The sequence below is a fragment of the Hemicordylus capensis genome, chromosome 6 (assembly GCF_027244095.1).
Source record: "Hemicordylus capensis ecotype Gifberg chromosome 6, rHemCap1.1.pri, whole genome shotgun sequence".
Classification (NCBI taxonomy): Eukaryota; Metazoa; Chordata; class Lepidosauria; order Squamata; family Cordylidae; genus Hemicordylus; species Hemicordylus capensis.
Window position 1 is genome coordinate 3,008,167 of NC_069662.1, and position 15,833 is coordinate 3,023,999.

At 53.0% G+C, this 15,833-nt stretch overlaps 1 protein-coding gene across 2 annotated transcripts; it reads left to right on the forward strand.

The window, feature by feature from the left end:
- On the forward strand, positions 1-10,882 carry WRAP53 (WD repeat containing antisense to TP53). 2 transcript variants are annotated; one of them, XR_008309934.1, is made up of 12 exons: positions 1-129; positions 1,277-1,740; positions 2,196-2,294; positions 3,009-3,117; positions 4,266-4,354; positions 4,812-4,902; positions 5,248-5,380; positions 7,802-8,010; positions 8,868-8,971; positions 9,409-9,552; positions 9,943-10,222; positions 10,697-10,882. XR_008309934.1 is itself a non-coding variant. In XM_053262239.1 (11 exons), exons 2-11 carry the CDS (start codon positions 1,460-1,462, stop codon positions 10,130-10,132), a joined length of 1,449 nt encoding a protein of 482 aa, XP_053118214.1. In that variant the 5' UTR covers positions 1-129; positions 1,277-1,459; the 3' UTR covers positions 10,133-10,882. The 2 variants fall into 2 exon arrangements, 1 of the variants encoding a protein (XP_053118214.1); XM_053262239.1 differs by having other exon boundaries at positions 9,943-10,882.
- The last annotated feature ends 4,951 nt before the right edge of the window (positions 10,883-15,833 follow it).

Below are 15,833 nucleotides of genomic sequence, written 5' to 3' on the forward strand. Positions count from 1 at the left end.
TGACTGGGCCCGGAAAGGGGCGGGGCTCGCGGGTGTCATGGCTGCCTCCGGTGGCTGCCCATGTGTTGTGCCTGTTGCTGGGTGAGGAACAGAGGTCCGGAAGCTGCAGCATCTTGTCCTCCCTGGGAGGTAATGGGAATCCCCAGCCCCACTTGACCCACTAAGGGGAGCCTGGACGGTTTCCAGCATCCTGCCCCCGCATTATGGTTCCCCCCACCCCCCGTTTGCCTCCCCCCCCCCGCCCTGCATGCCAGTAGATGGACTCTATGCCTGCTCCCTTTCCCACCCCCGAGAAGCATTTTGCATGGGGGGGGGGGTGTTGACCAGACGCCAGCTTCTTCTCCCCAGGCAGCCTTGTCAACTCTGACTGAAGCTCTTCTTGGAGGCCCTCGCCCCGCCCCCCCGCTCCGCCCCTCTCTTTCACAATAGCAAGCCATTGCAGTCTTGAAGCGTGCTCTTAAGAGTGGCCTGGAGATTGCCAAGCCAGTCCTGGAGATCTGGCCACCCTCTCTCCAGGCTGTGTGTCTTCTGTGGCTCATTGGCGAGGATTTGTTTTTGTCTTTATAGCGGTTTTATATCCGCTCTTCAGTTGTATAAACACTTCCGGGGTGACTTACTGCAGAGGGCTGGTTTGGCTGTGAACTTCTCCAAGAAGATTTTATTAAACTTTTCTCCCACACTCGGCCCCTCGAAGGGAGTGGGTCGCTCCCTGCTCTTTTCTCCCTCCCTCTCAGACTACATTAATCTCAGTGCTGAAACGTTTACTGAAAACTTCCTGCTGCCTGGAGGGTGCCCCCTTCCCCACATGTGAAATTGGCTTTCTGTCGGTCACAGGGATGCCTGGAAGTTGGATTACTGGAGTGCTTGCTAAGCATGCCCCTCTTAGAGGCTAAAAAGACCTGGCAGAAAGAAAGAGGGACAGAGTGGGGTGCAAAGAAAATTAGAAAGGAAGGAAGAATCTGCAATTGTCACCAGACAGCGTGGTGCAGTGGTTAGAGTGCTGGACTAGGACCGGGGAGACCCGCGTTCAAATCCCCATTCAGCCATGAAACTCGCTGGGTGACTCTGGGCCAGTCACTTCTCTCTCAGCCTAACCTACTTCACAGGGTTGTTGTGAACGAGAAACTTATGTAGTATACCGCTTTGTGCTCCTTGGAGGAAGAGTGGGATATAAATGTAATAATAATAATAATACTGAAGTGTGGGATGCAGGCAGCCCTGTGTATTGCTCAAACCTGGGCATGTTTTGCTTTGTTAATGTTTCTTTTGCCTACAGATCTCCCGGTCCCTCTGGGCATCCCCCCACTTTTATGCTGGGATGTATAAAGCTGACATTGACGCTGCCGTCCCCTCATGCTGTATCTGGAGGTCTGGCTGGAAGCGGGACGAAAGCTTGCATAAACACTGTCCTAGTAGCACCTCTTAGAAGTTGGGCTCTTGGGGAAACTTGGAGCCTTTCATGATGGAGGCTGAGCCCTCCCTCGAAGACCAGGATGTATCAGAACTGGACAGACCAGCCAGCAGTAGTGGCGAAACCAAGGGAGGGTTTTCTGAGTCTGCTGCTGAGGTGCCAAGATTAAACGGGGGCCAGGCAGGGAATACAGGTGAGACAGTCTCCGGACCGGAGCTGTGTGGAGAGGAACCCGCCTTGGGGGATGTGATGCAGCATCTTGAGGAAAGAGCAGAGGAAGGAATGAACAAAGACGGAGAGGAAGCGTCGGCTGAGGATGGAGAATATTAGTAAGTGTGAAGAGAACTCCTCTCTGATTCTGGGCAGGACGCTTGGAGCTTAACCAGTTGTGGCAGATGGGAAAACTGGGAACCAGGATTCTTCCTGCTTGCAGGGAAGGCACAGCCCAGAGTTCCAGAGCTGAGAGAGTTCTAATCCAAGTTCCAACGTTTCTAGCAAAGAGATCATTCTTGGGCTTGGGCTGGAGGGGTGGGGGCAGGACGGGAAAATTCTATAACTCCCCCCTTGGCTTTTTATACAATGTCCAGGTGTTTTTCGTTTGTGAGTTTTTGGAGGAGGGGGAACAATCCCCCACCCCCAGTTTTCCGTATTGTCTCAGGCCTTCACATCTCTAGCTGAGATGGGGAAATGGGGTGTTACAAAATGGGGTGCTTGTGGGGGAGGCAGTGGGGATTAATTTCACACACAGACTCCAGCCATGACTTCCCTGGCTCTTTCCTCCAAGCTTTCCAACATACGACTTTCTGCAGCCGCCCAAGCTTCTGACAGGCTCTTGGGCTGAGTACAGTCGTGTTGCGGAGAACTTCCTGAAGGGCTGCAAATGGTGAGTGGGCAGGAAGCCGCCTGGTGGGCCTTGACCGACTGCCTGGCCTTTGGGAAGTGGGGGCATGATGGCTGCTCCCTCTGCTCTGCAGCGGGGCCTTTTGCTAATCTCTTTGGGTGACACTGTCGCCCTGCGTGACGCTTTGCAAAGAGGGAGACGGCCGGACCTGTCCCAAGGGGCTGAGAAATGAAAACTCTGCACAGAGGAGGCAACGCAGGAAGAGGAGTGAGATGGAGACGGGTGCACAAGGGAGGAGTAAGGGGTCAGGGGAGAAGGCTTTGCTAGGGAGTGGATGGAGGAGATGTGATGGCTAGAGCAAGGAGAGCTGTGAGGCAGAGAGAGGAGCAGGAGGCGAGATCAGGCCCCAGACAGAACTGGAGGAGGAGAGCTTTCAGCAGAAGATCCAAGCCTCGCCAACAGAAGATGAGATTTCTGGGGTGGGGGAGGACATGGGGGTTGTCTGGAGGGGTGGGAGGAGGAAAAGATGGTGACTAGCTGACAGCCCTGGGTGGGGGGGGGTTATGCTTTCCCTGTTGCCTTCTGACTGGGCCTCTTGGCGCCTTGATCTGTGAAACTAACTTGCCCCTTCCCTGCTTGTGGCCCACCGGAGGTCTGGATAAGGTGGTTGAATTCATGAGATGGGTCAAGGCTTTGGGTCTCCCTCTTGGGTAGATGGCCAACTTCTGGCGTGCTTATGCCGCACCCTTTTTCCAGGGCTCCTGACGGGACCTGCTTGCTCACCAACAGTGCAGACAATGCCCTGCGAATTTACAACCTTCCGGCAGAGCTGTATGCTGAGGAATGGGAAGCTGTTGCCGAAATGGTATGTAGTCGCGCGTGTGTGTGTTGTGTACGCCTCTGTGTGTGTTGTGTGTTGTGTGTTGTGTTCGCGTGCGTCGCAGACGGGCAGGCAAGTGCTCAACTGGTTCAAGCAGGCTTCTGATTGTTAATGTGCTGGTATGCTGGTCAGAGGCCTGTTCGAATCAGTGTGCCTTGATTACTTATTGAAATGGGGAAGGGGAAGAAAAGAGGCCCGATGGACCTCCCCAGGCTGGGCCCCCCACCTAGGCATAGGAGCCATCACAGAAAAGACTCTCTTTCCTAGCCACTAGCATTGAGGGGTAACAGAGCAGGGGTCAGGCCGGGTCATATGGGAGAAAGCAGCCCTTAAGGCAGGGCTGCAACCGTTTCAGCCCTCCAGCTGTTGACTACAACTGCCATGATCCCTAGTCTCAGTGGCCAAAAGTTGGACTGATGGGAGTTGTAGTCCCACAACAGCTGGAGGGCCAGAGTTGTGCAGCCTTGCCTTAAGGGGTATCCGGATGACACCCCATTAAGCCCATTAAAGCCTTGACACTCCCAGAGGGGTACGTGGTAGCAGAAATGGCAGAGGTTTATGTTACTTTCAAGACTAGACACATTTCTTGCAGCAGAATGTTTTGTGGACTAGAGGCAAGACACACTAAAATGAGTGATGGGGCATGGCCAAATGAAATGCACGGGACTCCCAAGGAGCCAGAGACTCTAAGGTCGCCTTGGAGGTCTTCAAGCAGAGTTTGGATGGTTGCCCGTGTGGGTTGCTCTGGATCTCCTGCATCCAGCAGGGGGTTGGACATGATAGCCTGCAGGTTTCTCCAACTCTGGGGTTGTATGAGGAGCAGCTACGCTTGCTCCTGAACTTGCTTGGTCTTTTGCATGATACCGGAGCGCGTTCCTCTGTCGCACATAGAGAGAAGGGCTGCTTCTTACCTAGAATGCAGGGCAGAGGAGGATTCTGGGATAGCCTCACACAAATCCTGAGTCATGAATCCCCCTTTGTGGGGAATGTGCTCCCATATGTAAAAAGTGCCTGAACAGAAAAGAATCCCGGCACAACCTCTGGAATAACCCCTGCTGGAGAGCCAGGGAATTTAGAACCCTGCCGCCCGTCCCCACTCCAGACCCACTGACCTTTCCTCGCTTGCTCCACAGAGCCCCGTGCTGCGCATGGCCGAAGGAGACACCGTCTACGATTACTGCTGGTTTCCTCTGATGAACTCGGCTGAACCACAGACTTGTTTGTAAATCCATCCGCCCCCTGCTTTCCCATCTCCCTCTTGCCCCACCCAGCCCCACCTGCACAGGATTAAAAACGGCATCGTGGCCAAACGGGGTTCTGGCTCTGGATAGCCCTGGGTCTGTTGCAGCAAGACTGGCGTCTGCCTCAAAAGCCAAGAGGTTTTAAGGCCTGTTGGACTTGGGGCCGTCTCTCAGCAAAAGGCCATCTGCTCTACATGCAGCAGGTCCCAGACTCAAGAAAGACGCCTGTCTAAATCCTCGGGGAGCTGCTGCCAGTCAGTGGAGACCACGCTGAGCTCGACAGACCAGTGGTCTGACTCAGCATTCGGTGGTGGCCTATGGACAACCCAGGGCTGAGGGGCTTTCCCAGGGAGAGCTGTTGCCTGCAGTGTCTGTAGCCCTCCCTGGCCTGGTCCAGCCCCCAACCGTGCCCCTCCTTCTGCCTCTCTGCCCCTGCAGTGTTGCCAGCAGCAGCCGCGACAACCCCATCCACATATGGGACGCTTTCTACGGAGACCTGCGGGCCACCTTCCGCTCCTACAATCACCTGGTGAGTGTGCCTGTCTGTGTCCCCAGCAATACCTGGGAGGTGGGGTTCACTGTTCCCTCTTAAGGCGTGCGCACGTGTGTGTGTGTGTGCTCACAAGTGTCCTGATGTCCGCTCAGCTAGTTCTGGATCCCGCTCAGGTTGAATCGGGAAGGCCCCATTCTGAATGCAGGTGCGCACACTGGGCCTTGGTCCTGCCGCCCAGAACAAAACTCATTCCACACAGAGATGGGAAAAATTAGAGGGACCACTGGTGGAGTTCCCTTCCCAGAGGCAGGAGCAGAACCTACCTTGTTCCCGACCTGCCCGAGTCTGTGTGTCCCACTGGACTGTCCTCTCCTCTCGCAGGATGAACTCACCGCCGCGCACTCTCTGTGCTTCACCCCGGATGGCTCCCAGCTTTTCTGCGGCTTTGACAAGATGGTGCGGGTGTTCGATACGTCCAGACCTGGCCGGATGTGCGAGAACCGGCCTACTTTTGGTGAGTCGGCCTTGGTTAGGTTTCAAGGTGGCTGAGTGAAATGCAGCTCCCTTGCTGGCTGAGGTCTCTCTGGGTGTCTCTTGACTCTAGCAGTAGGCTCCAGCAGAATGCAAAAGTTAGCAAACTACTGCTTATGAAAGCAATAATAGTAACTGATAATTTTTTGTAATTGGCCATCAACCAATTACAAAAAGCAACATTACTGGGAACAGCCTATATTCTGCAATGATATCTATAATAATAACAGCAACAACACTGAAAATAAAATTCAGCCATCCCAGGTCCTTGGGAAGGACTCGATGTCTGGATAAAACAAAACAGTCAATAACACCTGTCTGACTGTGTAAATAATAATAATAATAATAACAGAAAGACAGCAAAACCCAAGAAGACAAAAGAACAGCAGTTCAGTGATGATAAATATGCAGGTATTTATTGACTTGCTCAGAGAGACGCTGCTGGAAAGTACATTTGGGGGGAAAAGAGTCCTTAACTGGAATCTTAAGGCACCGGGGTGTTTGTGGGTGCGCGCGCTAGCTGTATCTCCTGTGGCGAGGAGTTCCACAGACTGGGTGGCACCACTGAGAAGGCCTTGTTGCTTGTTCCCACCAATTGCAGTCCAGAATGGTGGTGGAATATGGAGCAGGGTCTTGTCTGAGGACCAGAGCTGTGGGCAGGGAGGTCCTTCAAATATCCAGGTCCCAATAATAATAAAAATGGAAGTATGGATTGCATTAAGATGTTATAAAAAGTTCTCTCTTGCTTGCTTAGTGTCAGCAGCAGTTTCTTGTGTCAGATGGTTCTGTCTGCAAATAGTTAAGAAGTTGAATGTAATTTAGACAAGACAAATTTGTCAGCAACCTAAACTAGCGTTGTAACGCCTATTAGACAAAGCTATTGGCAGACAGTAAACAGCTCAGGACCCACGTGTTTCACAGACTGCAGCCCTCCCACGTGGTCCCATCTGTGTGCTAAGATCTCCCTCCAAGGCTCTCTGGGATTGCCATCAGAATTGAGGTGCATGGCAGCTGGGGAGAAGGGACTGCTTTGTGGGGACGGCCCCCCTCTGTGGGATTCGCTTTGCACTGAGCTTTGGCTGGTGATGTTTCTTAGGTGGAAACTCTTCTCCTCCTTCTAGGTCAAAGGTTCTCAAACTTGGGTCCCCAGAGGCTGTTGGTCTACAACTCCCATTGTGGCTGGATGGGGATGATGGGAGTTGTAGTCCAACATCATCTGGGGACCCAAGTTTGAGAACTCCTGTCCTAGGCCTTTTAGTATGATTTTGATGTTGCCTTATTGAGTTTATTATTTTATATGCCGTGTATTAGCAATTCTGTTAAATTGTGTGTTAGTTTTATTGTGTCATAAGCCACTCTGGGAATCCCAGGATTGAAGAGAGGGGTATTGCCTATCTTAAATCAATAGAAGCCTGTTGTGTGTGTTAAAATCTCCATTCAAACCAGATGCAGTTGTTTAAAAAGCAGGTGATATTTATGTAGTATTGATGTATCTCATTGTTTTATTTGAAATCATTGCAAGGTGGCTGATAGAATTCAGTCTTGTAATAAAAGCATGATACATGTGAAGGATTTGAAACAGGCAAGCATACTGCAAACTGTAGAACTCTCAAACAACAGCAGGGGACAAAGAGAACTCTGCTGAATGTAAAAGACCCAGGCAAACTATATATGGCTGAAGCTTGCTTGCTTGCTTAATGCTAGTTTTGTTTTTTGTTATGTTGTTAGATTTATATATCCTGCTCATCATCCAGATAGCTTAGGAGGGAACCTTGCCTTGCTTTGGGGAGGCTGAATGGGAGATACAAATCGAGTATCCCTAATCTGGACTTCCGAAATCTGGAATGCTCCAAAATCCGGAAACCATCACAGCGTGTGCCTGCAGCACCAACCAAACATTATTTTCACATGAAATCTGAATTTCATCTCCATCTAAAATGCCATGTTTGAGTCTAACATGACCAGCAACATTATTGCGTTGAAAATTTTCTTGCAATTAGTTTTCATTACATTTACAGCTACCTGTAGTTATCGTAATTCAGTGCTTATTTGTTGTTATACTTTAAAATAAAACCTAAAAAACCAAACAAACAGTGTACAGTAACCTTTCGTGTTTAGACTTGGATCCCATGCCCAAGATATCTCATTGCAATATGCAAATATTCCAAAATCCAGAAAAGTCCGAAATCCGGAACTCTTCTGGTCCCAAGCAGTTCGGATAAAGGATACTCAACCTGTATGTTGAGGCAGTTTCTCCCAGAGGCTGTTTCAATGAGGGGTCATGGCAGAAAAGGCCCTGTTAGCACTGTTCATTTCTGGAGGGCCCTATGAGAGTGTGTGCCTGGGAGGGCGGGGATCCTTGTGGGAGGAGCCTGCCCTAACCCCGCCCCTTCCCATTTCCCAGTGAAGAAGCAAGGCCAGAGCGGCATCATTTCCTGCATCGCCTTCAGCCCGACGCAGCCACTCTATGCCTGCACCTCGTATGCGAAGACAGTGGGCCTCTACTCGCGAGCCGAGGGCGACCCCTTAGCCATGCTGCATGGGCACCAGGGGGGTGTCACTCATGCCCTCTTCTCCCCTGACGGCTTCCACCTCTTCACTGGTGGGCGCAAGGTAAGGACGTCTCGTGAGGAGGGCGCAGAGGGCTTGGAAGAGCAAAGGAGTGGGTGGTGGGTGTGGCTTGCAGTGGGTGGGCGTGGTTTAAGGTGCAGAGTGGCTGCTGTTTGGTTCATGCAATGCAGTCCTCTCCCTCTTCTTTTCTGTTACACCCCTGCCTGTGACCTGGAAGCATTACCTGCTCCCTGCAACGTCTCCATCATTCCCCCTTTGCTGCCCCTTATGCTTGGACAGGAGGAGAGCTGGTCTTGGGGTAGCGAGCATGAGTGGTCCCTGCTGCTAAGCAGGGTCTGCCCTGGTTTGCATTTGAATGGGCACTGTAAGCGCCTCTGCTCAGGGAATGGGGCCAGTCTGGGAAGAGCACTTGCATGCAGAAGGTCCCAAGTTCCCTCCCTGGCGGCATCTCCAAGAGAGGGCTGAGAGAGACTCCTGCCTGCAGCCTTGGAGAAGCCGCTGCCAGTCTGGGTAGACAGTACTGAGTTAGATGGACCAAGTGACTCGGTATATGGCAGCTTCCTCTGTTGCTATGACTTGTCTGCATGATGCCTCCTTCCTTCTTTCCTTCCTCAAAACCAATTTTTTCAATGAAGCCCCTGACAAAACCCTTCAGTCTGCATCTCCTACTGAAGCTAAGCCTAAGTATGTCCAGCATCCTGTTTCGCACAGTGGCCCACTAGTTGAGGGCATGCCCTCCCTCCTGCTGTGACTCCCCTGCAACAAGAGGCATCCTGCCTCTGAGGCTGGAGATGGCCTATAGCCTCCGACTAGTAGCTGTTGATAATAATGATCTCTCTCTCTCTCTCTCTCTCTCTCTCTCTCTCTCCTCCCTCCCCCCCCCCCGACCACCACCCAAGGACTCTGAGATCCTCTGCTGGGACCTCCGGCAGCCAGGTGAGGTGCTTTTCTCCATGAGCCGGACGGTTGCCACTAACCAGCGACTCTATTTTGACCTAGATCCGTGAGTGCCCCTCTGTGTTTCTCCTCTGTGCAGTTTTCCTTGTGGGTGATATCTGTGGTGGCTTGAAATTGTGACTCGCCGGTTCTCCAGCATAGGAGTCAGGCCTGGGGGAGGGTCTCGGGATAAAGGCAGGGGTGTGTGTGTGTGTGTGTGTGTGGCAGAGTTGAGGGGTCTGTAATGGGGGTGGGCTTCGCTGGGCAAAGGCAGAGAGAAATGGAGACCAGATGGCTTCTCCCATTTCTCCCGGCCCTGCTCCTGCCCTAGAGCGCGGGATGGGTGTGCATTCAAAGTCCATGTGCAGAATATCCTGTTGAAAGCTGACATCCTGGCCACCATACCAAGATCTTGGCCGTGCCTTTGGGACCTGCCTTGAGAGAGGGAGACCTCGTGGGTCGCCGCCCTCCTTGCTACCGGACCTCTTGGGCTTCCCTCCACAGGAGTGGGAGGTTCTTGCTGAGTGGCAACACCGAGGGGCGAATCACTGCCTGGGACACGGCCCAGCCGCCGAGCAGCGACCCTCGCCCCCTCCTGCAGCCCGTCCTGCAGTTCCAGGCCCTGAAAGACTGCATCAATGGGATCAGGTACTGGTTGTGTGGGGTGGGGGGCGGGGGGCGGGAAGGGGGCGCCTAGGGTTTACCCTCTATTCAGAGAGGGAAGTGGGGCACTGGAACACTCAAGGGTGTGACCCGGAGGCTTGTAGGGTGCAGGTCAGGGGTTCTCAAACTTGGGTTTCCAGGAGCTGTTGGACTACAGCTCCCATCATCCCTAACCATGGTAGACTTCGGGCTGATGCTCCAAGCGCCCAGATGGAAATGTGGGAATCCAGCACGGCATAGCCGCCGGGAGTAGCAGAGCCCAAACAGTGGGGATGGGGCGGGGGCAGCCCCGAAACTGGGCGGCTTGCCTGTTGAGGAACCGGCGTTTGGGGCTCAGAGGATTGCACCTGCCTGACCTTCTCCCCCTCCCCCCAGCCTCCACCCCAGCCTCCCGCTACTGGCCAGCGCCTCCGGCCAGCGCACCTTCCCGGACTTGTGGGACAGTGGGGACGAGGACGGGGGCAGCCTCTCCAGCCGCCCCCAGGCCCGCGGCGACAACTCCCTGCAGCTGTGGTGGTGCTGCTCTGCAGATGCTGGGGCAGAGACCCCACAGGCCATGCCGTGACTGGCCGGGAAGACGGAACCCCACCTGTGTGGCTTCTCTGGACGCTGAAGTCAAAGGGAGTCAGTGCTCACACTGCCAGCTGCTGTGGAGGTGTGGGATGCTGGTATTCCTGTGTGTGTGTCTGGAAGTGTGTCTGCATATAAAACCATACCCAAGAGGGGGTGCACATGTGTGTGGTGAAGACAGTAATGGAATTTGGGAAGGAGCTGGGCGGAAGGGAGTGGGAGGGGAGCATAGACTGGGGGTGCATTCCAAGAGGGGCAAAGCCTCCTGGGCTTGGTCGGCAGGTTCATTCCCGCCACCCTTGGCACAATTCTGACCCACCTCCCTGTTCCGAAGCCAGGGCAAACACAGCCCCCTCTCTTAGCCGTTTTTGGCCAGGAGGGCTGATGCCTTGTAGCCCAAACCTCCTCTTCCCTGGCCAATGAATGGTTCCGAGAGAGAGAGAGAGAGAGAATGAGTTGTGTCCTTTTTTAAAGCTATGGGAGAATAATTTGTTCTTTCAGGGTTTTTTTACGTGCTCGCTTGCTCTCCTGCTATGTAAATTGTTTTTTCTTGTTTCAGTCACCTCTTTGATAGGTGGGCTGTTGTGCCAACTAGCTTGGAGAGGGGAGGACTTCTTCGGGGGGGGGTCATCTGAACACTCAGCTTCAGTACTTGCTTTCGGACTAAAGAATCCACCCTCTCTGGAGCCAGCCAGTAAGTGTGGTGGTAGATATTTAATAAATAGAAGTTTATTATTATGCTGTACCTCCCTCCAACCCCCCTTGTCTTTTTTTCTTCTTCTTTGAAGGGGGGCATCAGTGCAAATTACAAAAAAGCTGGATGCTTTTGAGGGCATGGAATGAAAGTGTGTGTGTGTGTGTGTGTGTGTGTGTGTGTGTGTGCGTGCGCTTGCGCGCGTGCATGCACATAATATCCTCTGAGGAGCTTCATTCTGGAGGATTGTGATGTCTCACCCCACCAGTGGTCTGTGGGACAGACTACAATTTCCCCACTCCCACCAGTCTGAGCACCCTGACTAATCCACGATCCAGGAACGACAGCCGCGCCTTCCTCGTGGTCGGCACCTGGAGCAGAGCGCCCCCACCCGCCCGAGACGACCGCATCAAGTGGGCAGAACCCTTGGAAGCAGGCGTCCCCTCGGGTATCCGGGGCCCAAAGGGTCAAAACGAAAACAGCCAACTGAGTAGCAGGGGCGGCAGTGCAGGCATCTCTTGTGTCAGGCCTGACTAGTTCTCGCTGGCGGTCAGCTCCTGGAGGGTTTTGCACGCTGCCCCACAGGACGTGGCAAGACATGATGTGTTCTGAAAGGGCTGCCATCGGAGTGTAGTTGGGAGGCGTCAAACTGGCTTGTGTGGCCAGGCAGCCTTGGAAGTAGTGGGAGAGTGAGGGTCCTGTCGGGGTCTCTAGAATAGGCAGTGTAGGAGGACGTGCTCGGTAGGGTCAACTTGCCCAGCGTCGCAGGGGCCCAGGCGTTCTGGGAAGGGGATCTTCTTGTCTCTTCCATCTGACACAGCCCAAGGGAGGGCACTGTGGCGCTCTAAGGAGAAGGCTCTTCTGTAGTCCGCGGCCTCTGGCTGCATTCGATATGCAACAGGTGCCACTATGTACTTGAGGCTTTCAGTGATAGGGAGGTTTTGGGGCCCTGCATCCATTATGTGCTGTTTAAGAAACGTCCTGGCCGGCTGCTCATAACCCAGGAATAGTAGTTGCAGGGGTGGGTGGGAGGGAAGAGCCCCAGTGATGTTAGTTTCGCCAGCAGGGTCCGCTTTCAGGTGATTTGGCATCCATCCTCCAGGGTTAAGGGGGCTGGGCCCATTGGGAAGGGTAGTCTTAGCCAACAACTGAGTGTGGACAGCCATACTTCCTCCAGTTGTAGACCAGCATTGGAGACACAGCAGGCAACTAGGAATACCGCTCTTAAGAACTGGGACTGGATGAGTTCCAGAGGGGCGATGTTGGGCTCCATAAAGAAGCTGAACCAGTGACTTTGCTTCAAAAGTGAGTGTGGTGTAGTGGTTAGAGAGTCGGACTAGGATTGGGGAGACCCGAGTTCAAATCCCCACTCAGCCCTGAAACTCACAGGGTGACTCTGGGCCAGTCACTTCTCTCTAGGCCTGACCTACTTCACAGGGTGGTTGTGAGGAGAAACATAACCATGTACTTAATTCTGGGGTACCAGTTGCAGGGGAGTCACAGCAGCAGGAGAGAGGGCATGCCCTCAACTCCTGCCTGTGGCTTCTGGTGGGCCGCTGTGTGGAACAGGATGCTGGACTAGATGGGCCTCCTTGGGCCTGATCCAGCAGGGCTGTGCTTATGTCCTTGGAGGAAGAGTTCTGGCTGGAGTGAAGAGGTGTATTCCTGATAAACAGAATTTTTGGTTCTTCCGCTCACTAGTCGCAGCCCATCCTAATGAGCCGAGGGGTGCGGTTCCCAGAAGCAGCAATGTTCACACCTCTCTCGCCCTGCCCCCTCCAGCATTGACAAAAGCCGTGCTGCCTGCAGGCTAGCCGTGTGTCAAGTCGAGCCACACAACTCTACATGGCCAGCCTGCAGGCAGAGTGGCTCTCAGCGCGGGGGGTAGGATGGGGGGGGCACAAACAGAGCTGCTGGGAACCAGAGGCAGCTGCGCTTCGTTCGGTGCCTCCCCCCAGCTTATTAGGATGGGCCACTGCAGCACTCCAGAAAACCGGCAACTCCGACTGGAATCGCCCACCTGCGGGATTCCCTCCTTCAGACTGGAAGCGGGCAGAGCACTGTCAGGCTCTGCTCGTGCCACAAGGCGGCAGTCTGCTCCCACACAAGCCTCTGGCAGGTCTGTTTGGTCTTCCTTGGGGACTGTAAATCAATCTGTGGGGCTGGGATGGTGTGCGCTCTCTCTCTCTCCCCCCTGCCGCCCCATTTTTCCCCCCTGTAGAGTTCATCCAGTTTTTCCTCCCGTCTCTGCAGGAAGTGGGGAGAGGGTTCTATGTAGCTGGGCCAATACAGAAATTTTGCAGAAAGTCGATTTAGGGTTTTTTGAAAGGCGTGCAGATGCATGCAGACACAGGCACACTCCCCCCTGCCCTGCCCTGCCCTGCCCTGCCCCACCCCAGGGGAAATCCCAAAACTGATGAGAAGACATGGAGTAAGTAGAATTCACTTAGCTCCATGAGCCAAATGTCATCACGTGATCAGGAGTTGCCACATAAGCCTCTCTCTGCATAATATCTGAATATAGAAGTATATAATAGACCTCTATATTATAGGTAAAGGTAAAGTGTGCCATCAAGTCAATTCCGACTCCTGGCGCCCACAGAGCCCTGTGGTTGTCTCTGGCAGAATACAGGAGGGGTTGACCGTTGCCTCCTCCCGCGCAGTGTGAGATGATGAAGCCTTTCAGCACCTTCCTATATCGCTGCTGCCCGATAGAGGAGTTTCACCTCTCGGCCTTTTGGCTAAGATCAAGTGTCATGTAGTTTCCCATAGTCTGGGAAACAAACCAGTGGGGATTCGAACCGGCAACCCCTGGCTTGCTAATCAAGTCATTTCCCCGCTGCGCCATGAGGTGGCTCGTATTATATATAGAGGTATATGAATCAAATAACTAAAACTAGCTTAACCCAGGCAGAGCATCTGCGCACCAGTACTTGATTGCTCCCCCCACCACAGGCCCCCCCACCCCAGAGCTCTCTCCATCCTCACCTAAGCCGCCCTCCCTGCTGCTCCTCCTCCATCCTGTTGCTTCCCCCCCCCCCCCCGCTTGGTTGCAGCTGCAGCTGCAGCATTGCTGGCACTTATTGGCCAAGCTGCAGCCCCCTATCACCAGAGACACCCTCACCCGAGTCCCACTCCTGCTCCTCCCCACAGGAGCAGCAGCAGCACCTGGGCCCTTGCTTGCTGCTGCTACCACCACCATGGCTGCTCCTTCCCCTCAGGCCGCTGACAGGCTGGGGCCATTCTCTTCCCCTCCCTTCTTTCTCTCTCCTCCATTCACTCTTCCCCTCTGTCTTTCTTCCCCTCTTCTCTTTTTTTCTCCCTTCCTGAGCTAACAGATCTTGTTCATCTTGTTTCCTCATCTTAATTCATACAGCGGCAGCCTCCTTCTCCTGAAGGGACTCTTTCCTCCCTTATGATCCCTCCCTTCGCAGACCCCTGCCCACTATCCTTTTAGACAGATAGATCGATTAGATTCCTCTCCTCTACAATCAAGAACATCTTCCGACCAGTAACAGTTGCATTCCAACTGTTCTTAACCATCACAGGCTCCTCCTCCCTATCTGCATATGGAATCCACACTGCCCAATCACCATGGTGCTTCTGCTCTCATAGGCTCCTCTTCCCTATCTGCAAATGGAATCTCCACTGCCCAATCACCAGGCTGCTTCTGCTCATGAACTCACGTGAGAGCTGCCACGCACAGGATTAGCCACAGGTACGCCTTAGATAATTATATAGAAATATAGATACAGAGATCAGAGAATGGAAGACAAAGACCAGGAAGGCGACTGCCTTCATGCCTACCTTGTGGGCTTCCCAGAGGCATTCGTTTGGCCACTGTTGGCAACAGGTCAGGAGAATGAGCGGAGTGGACCTATCTTGGTCCAATCCAAGAGGATGTTCTTGGTGAGGCATGTGCACATGTGCGCACTCACAGGTTTTCTGATGTCTGCTCTGTTAATTTTAGATCGCGCTCAGGTTTGATTAGGAATGCCCCATTCTGAATGCATTGTGCACACAGTGCCTTGATACTGCCACCCAGAACAAAATTCATTCCACACAGAGATGAAAAAAATTAGAGGGACCACTGCTTGGGTGAGCTAGGAAAAAGGACAGCCAATTCCCTTTACAGTGGGAGCTGATTTACAGGTCTTTGTGCTGTACCCTATAGGAAAGTTTCATGAGTTTCCTTCTCGGCTTTCAATGTTGCCTTACCTGCAGGTGGGGAAAGCAACATAATTTATTGAAATATTCAGCCTCTCTCTTCTCTGCTCCAGGGTTCTGCTTTTGCTGCTCCTCTCCTTCACGGAGAACCCATGACTACTACCTGCCAGTTACTCTTCTCTCCCACTACCTCGACCTCTTTGCTCATTCCTGGCACAGAAGGACAGATATCCATCCCATCCTCATTTTTGATGCTGTCCTTCACTGATGGCGGAGTCTTCCACCAAGGCAGCCAGCGTGGGGTAGTATTTAGAGCTTTGGAATAGGACTGGGCAGCCCTGAGTTCAAATCCCCGTTCAGCCATGAAACTCATTGGGTGACTGAGCCAGTCACTTCTCTTTCAACCTAACCTACCTTGCAGGATTGTTGTGAGGAGAAACATATACCCATGTACACTGGTCTTGGCTCCTTGGCGGAAGAGTGGGGTATAAATGTAAAGAAAGAACATCAAAGGCAGCATTAGCCAGATTCCTGCTTTTGGCAGGGGTGGCGGCGGCAGCTGGAAAGCCTCTCCTAGGTGCAGGGGGCTTTCTCACATGCAGTGCTTTAAGCACCTTCTCGCCCCTCTTGTGTGCCTGTATAAATGTCTGGATGTGCACGAATCCAGTAATTACACTTTTCCACAAAGGTAGATGTATACTATTTGTTTTGCATCAAAAACCATGTATACATCCTACCTTCTGTCATTTCCCCCCAAGTTTCAAAATAAAACAGATTTTTTAAAAACAAACAAACATTAAGAGCTCTCCATAAAAGCCACAACGATAGTGAAGCA

Excerpts from the sequence above, each read along its gene's own strand:
- WRAP53 (XM_053262239.1), top strand. The coding sequence starts at position 1,460 with ATGATGGAGGCTGAGCCCTCCCTCGAAGACCAGGATGTATCAGAACTG. Across the intron at positions 2,295-3,008 it reads TTCCTGAAGGGCTGCAAATG|GGCTCCTGACGGGACCTGCT; the intron begins GTGAGTGGGCAG and ends CCCTTTTTCCAG. Across the intron at positions 8,972-9,408 it reads CTCTATTTTGACCTAGATCC|GAGTGGGAGGTTCTTGCTGA; the intron begins GTGAGTGCCCCT and ends TTCCCTCCACAG.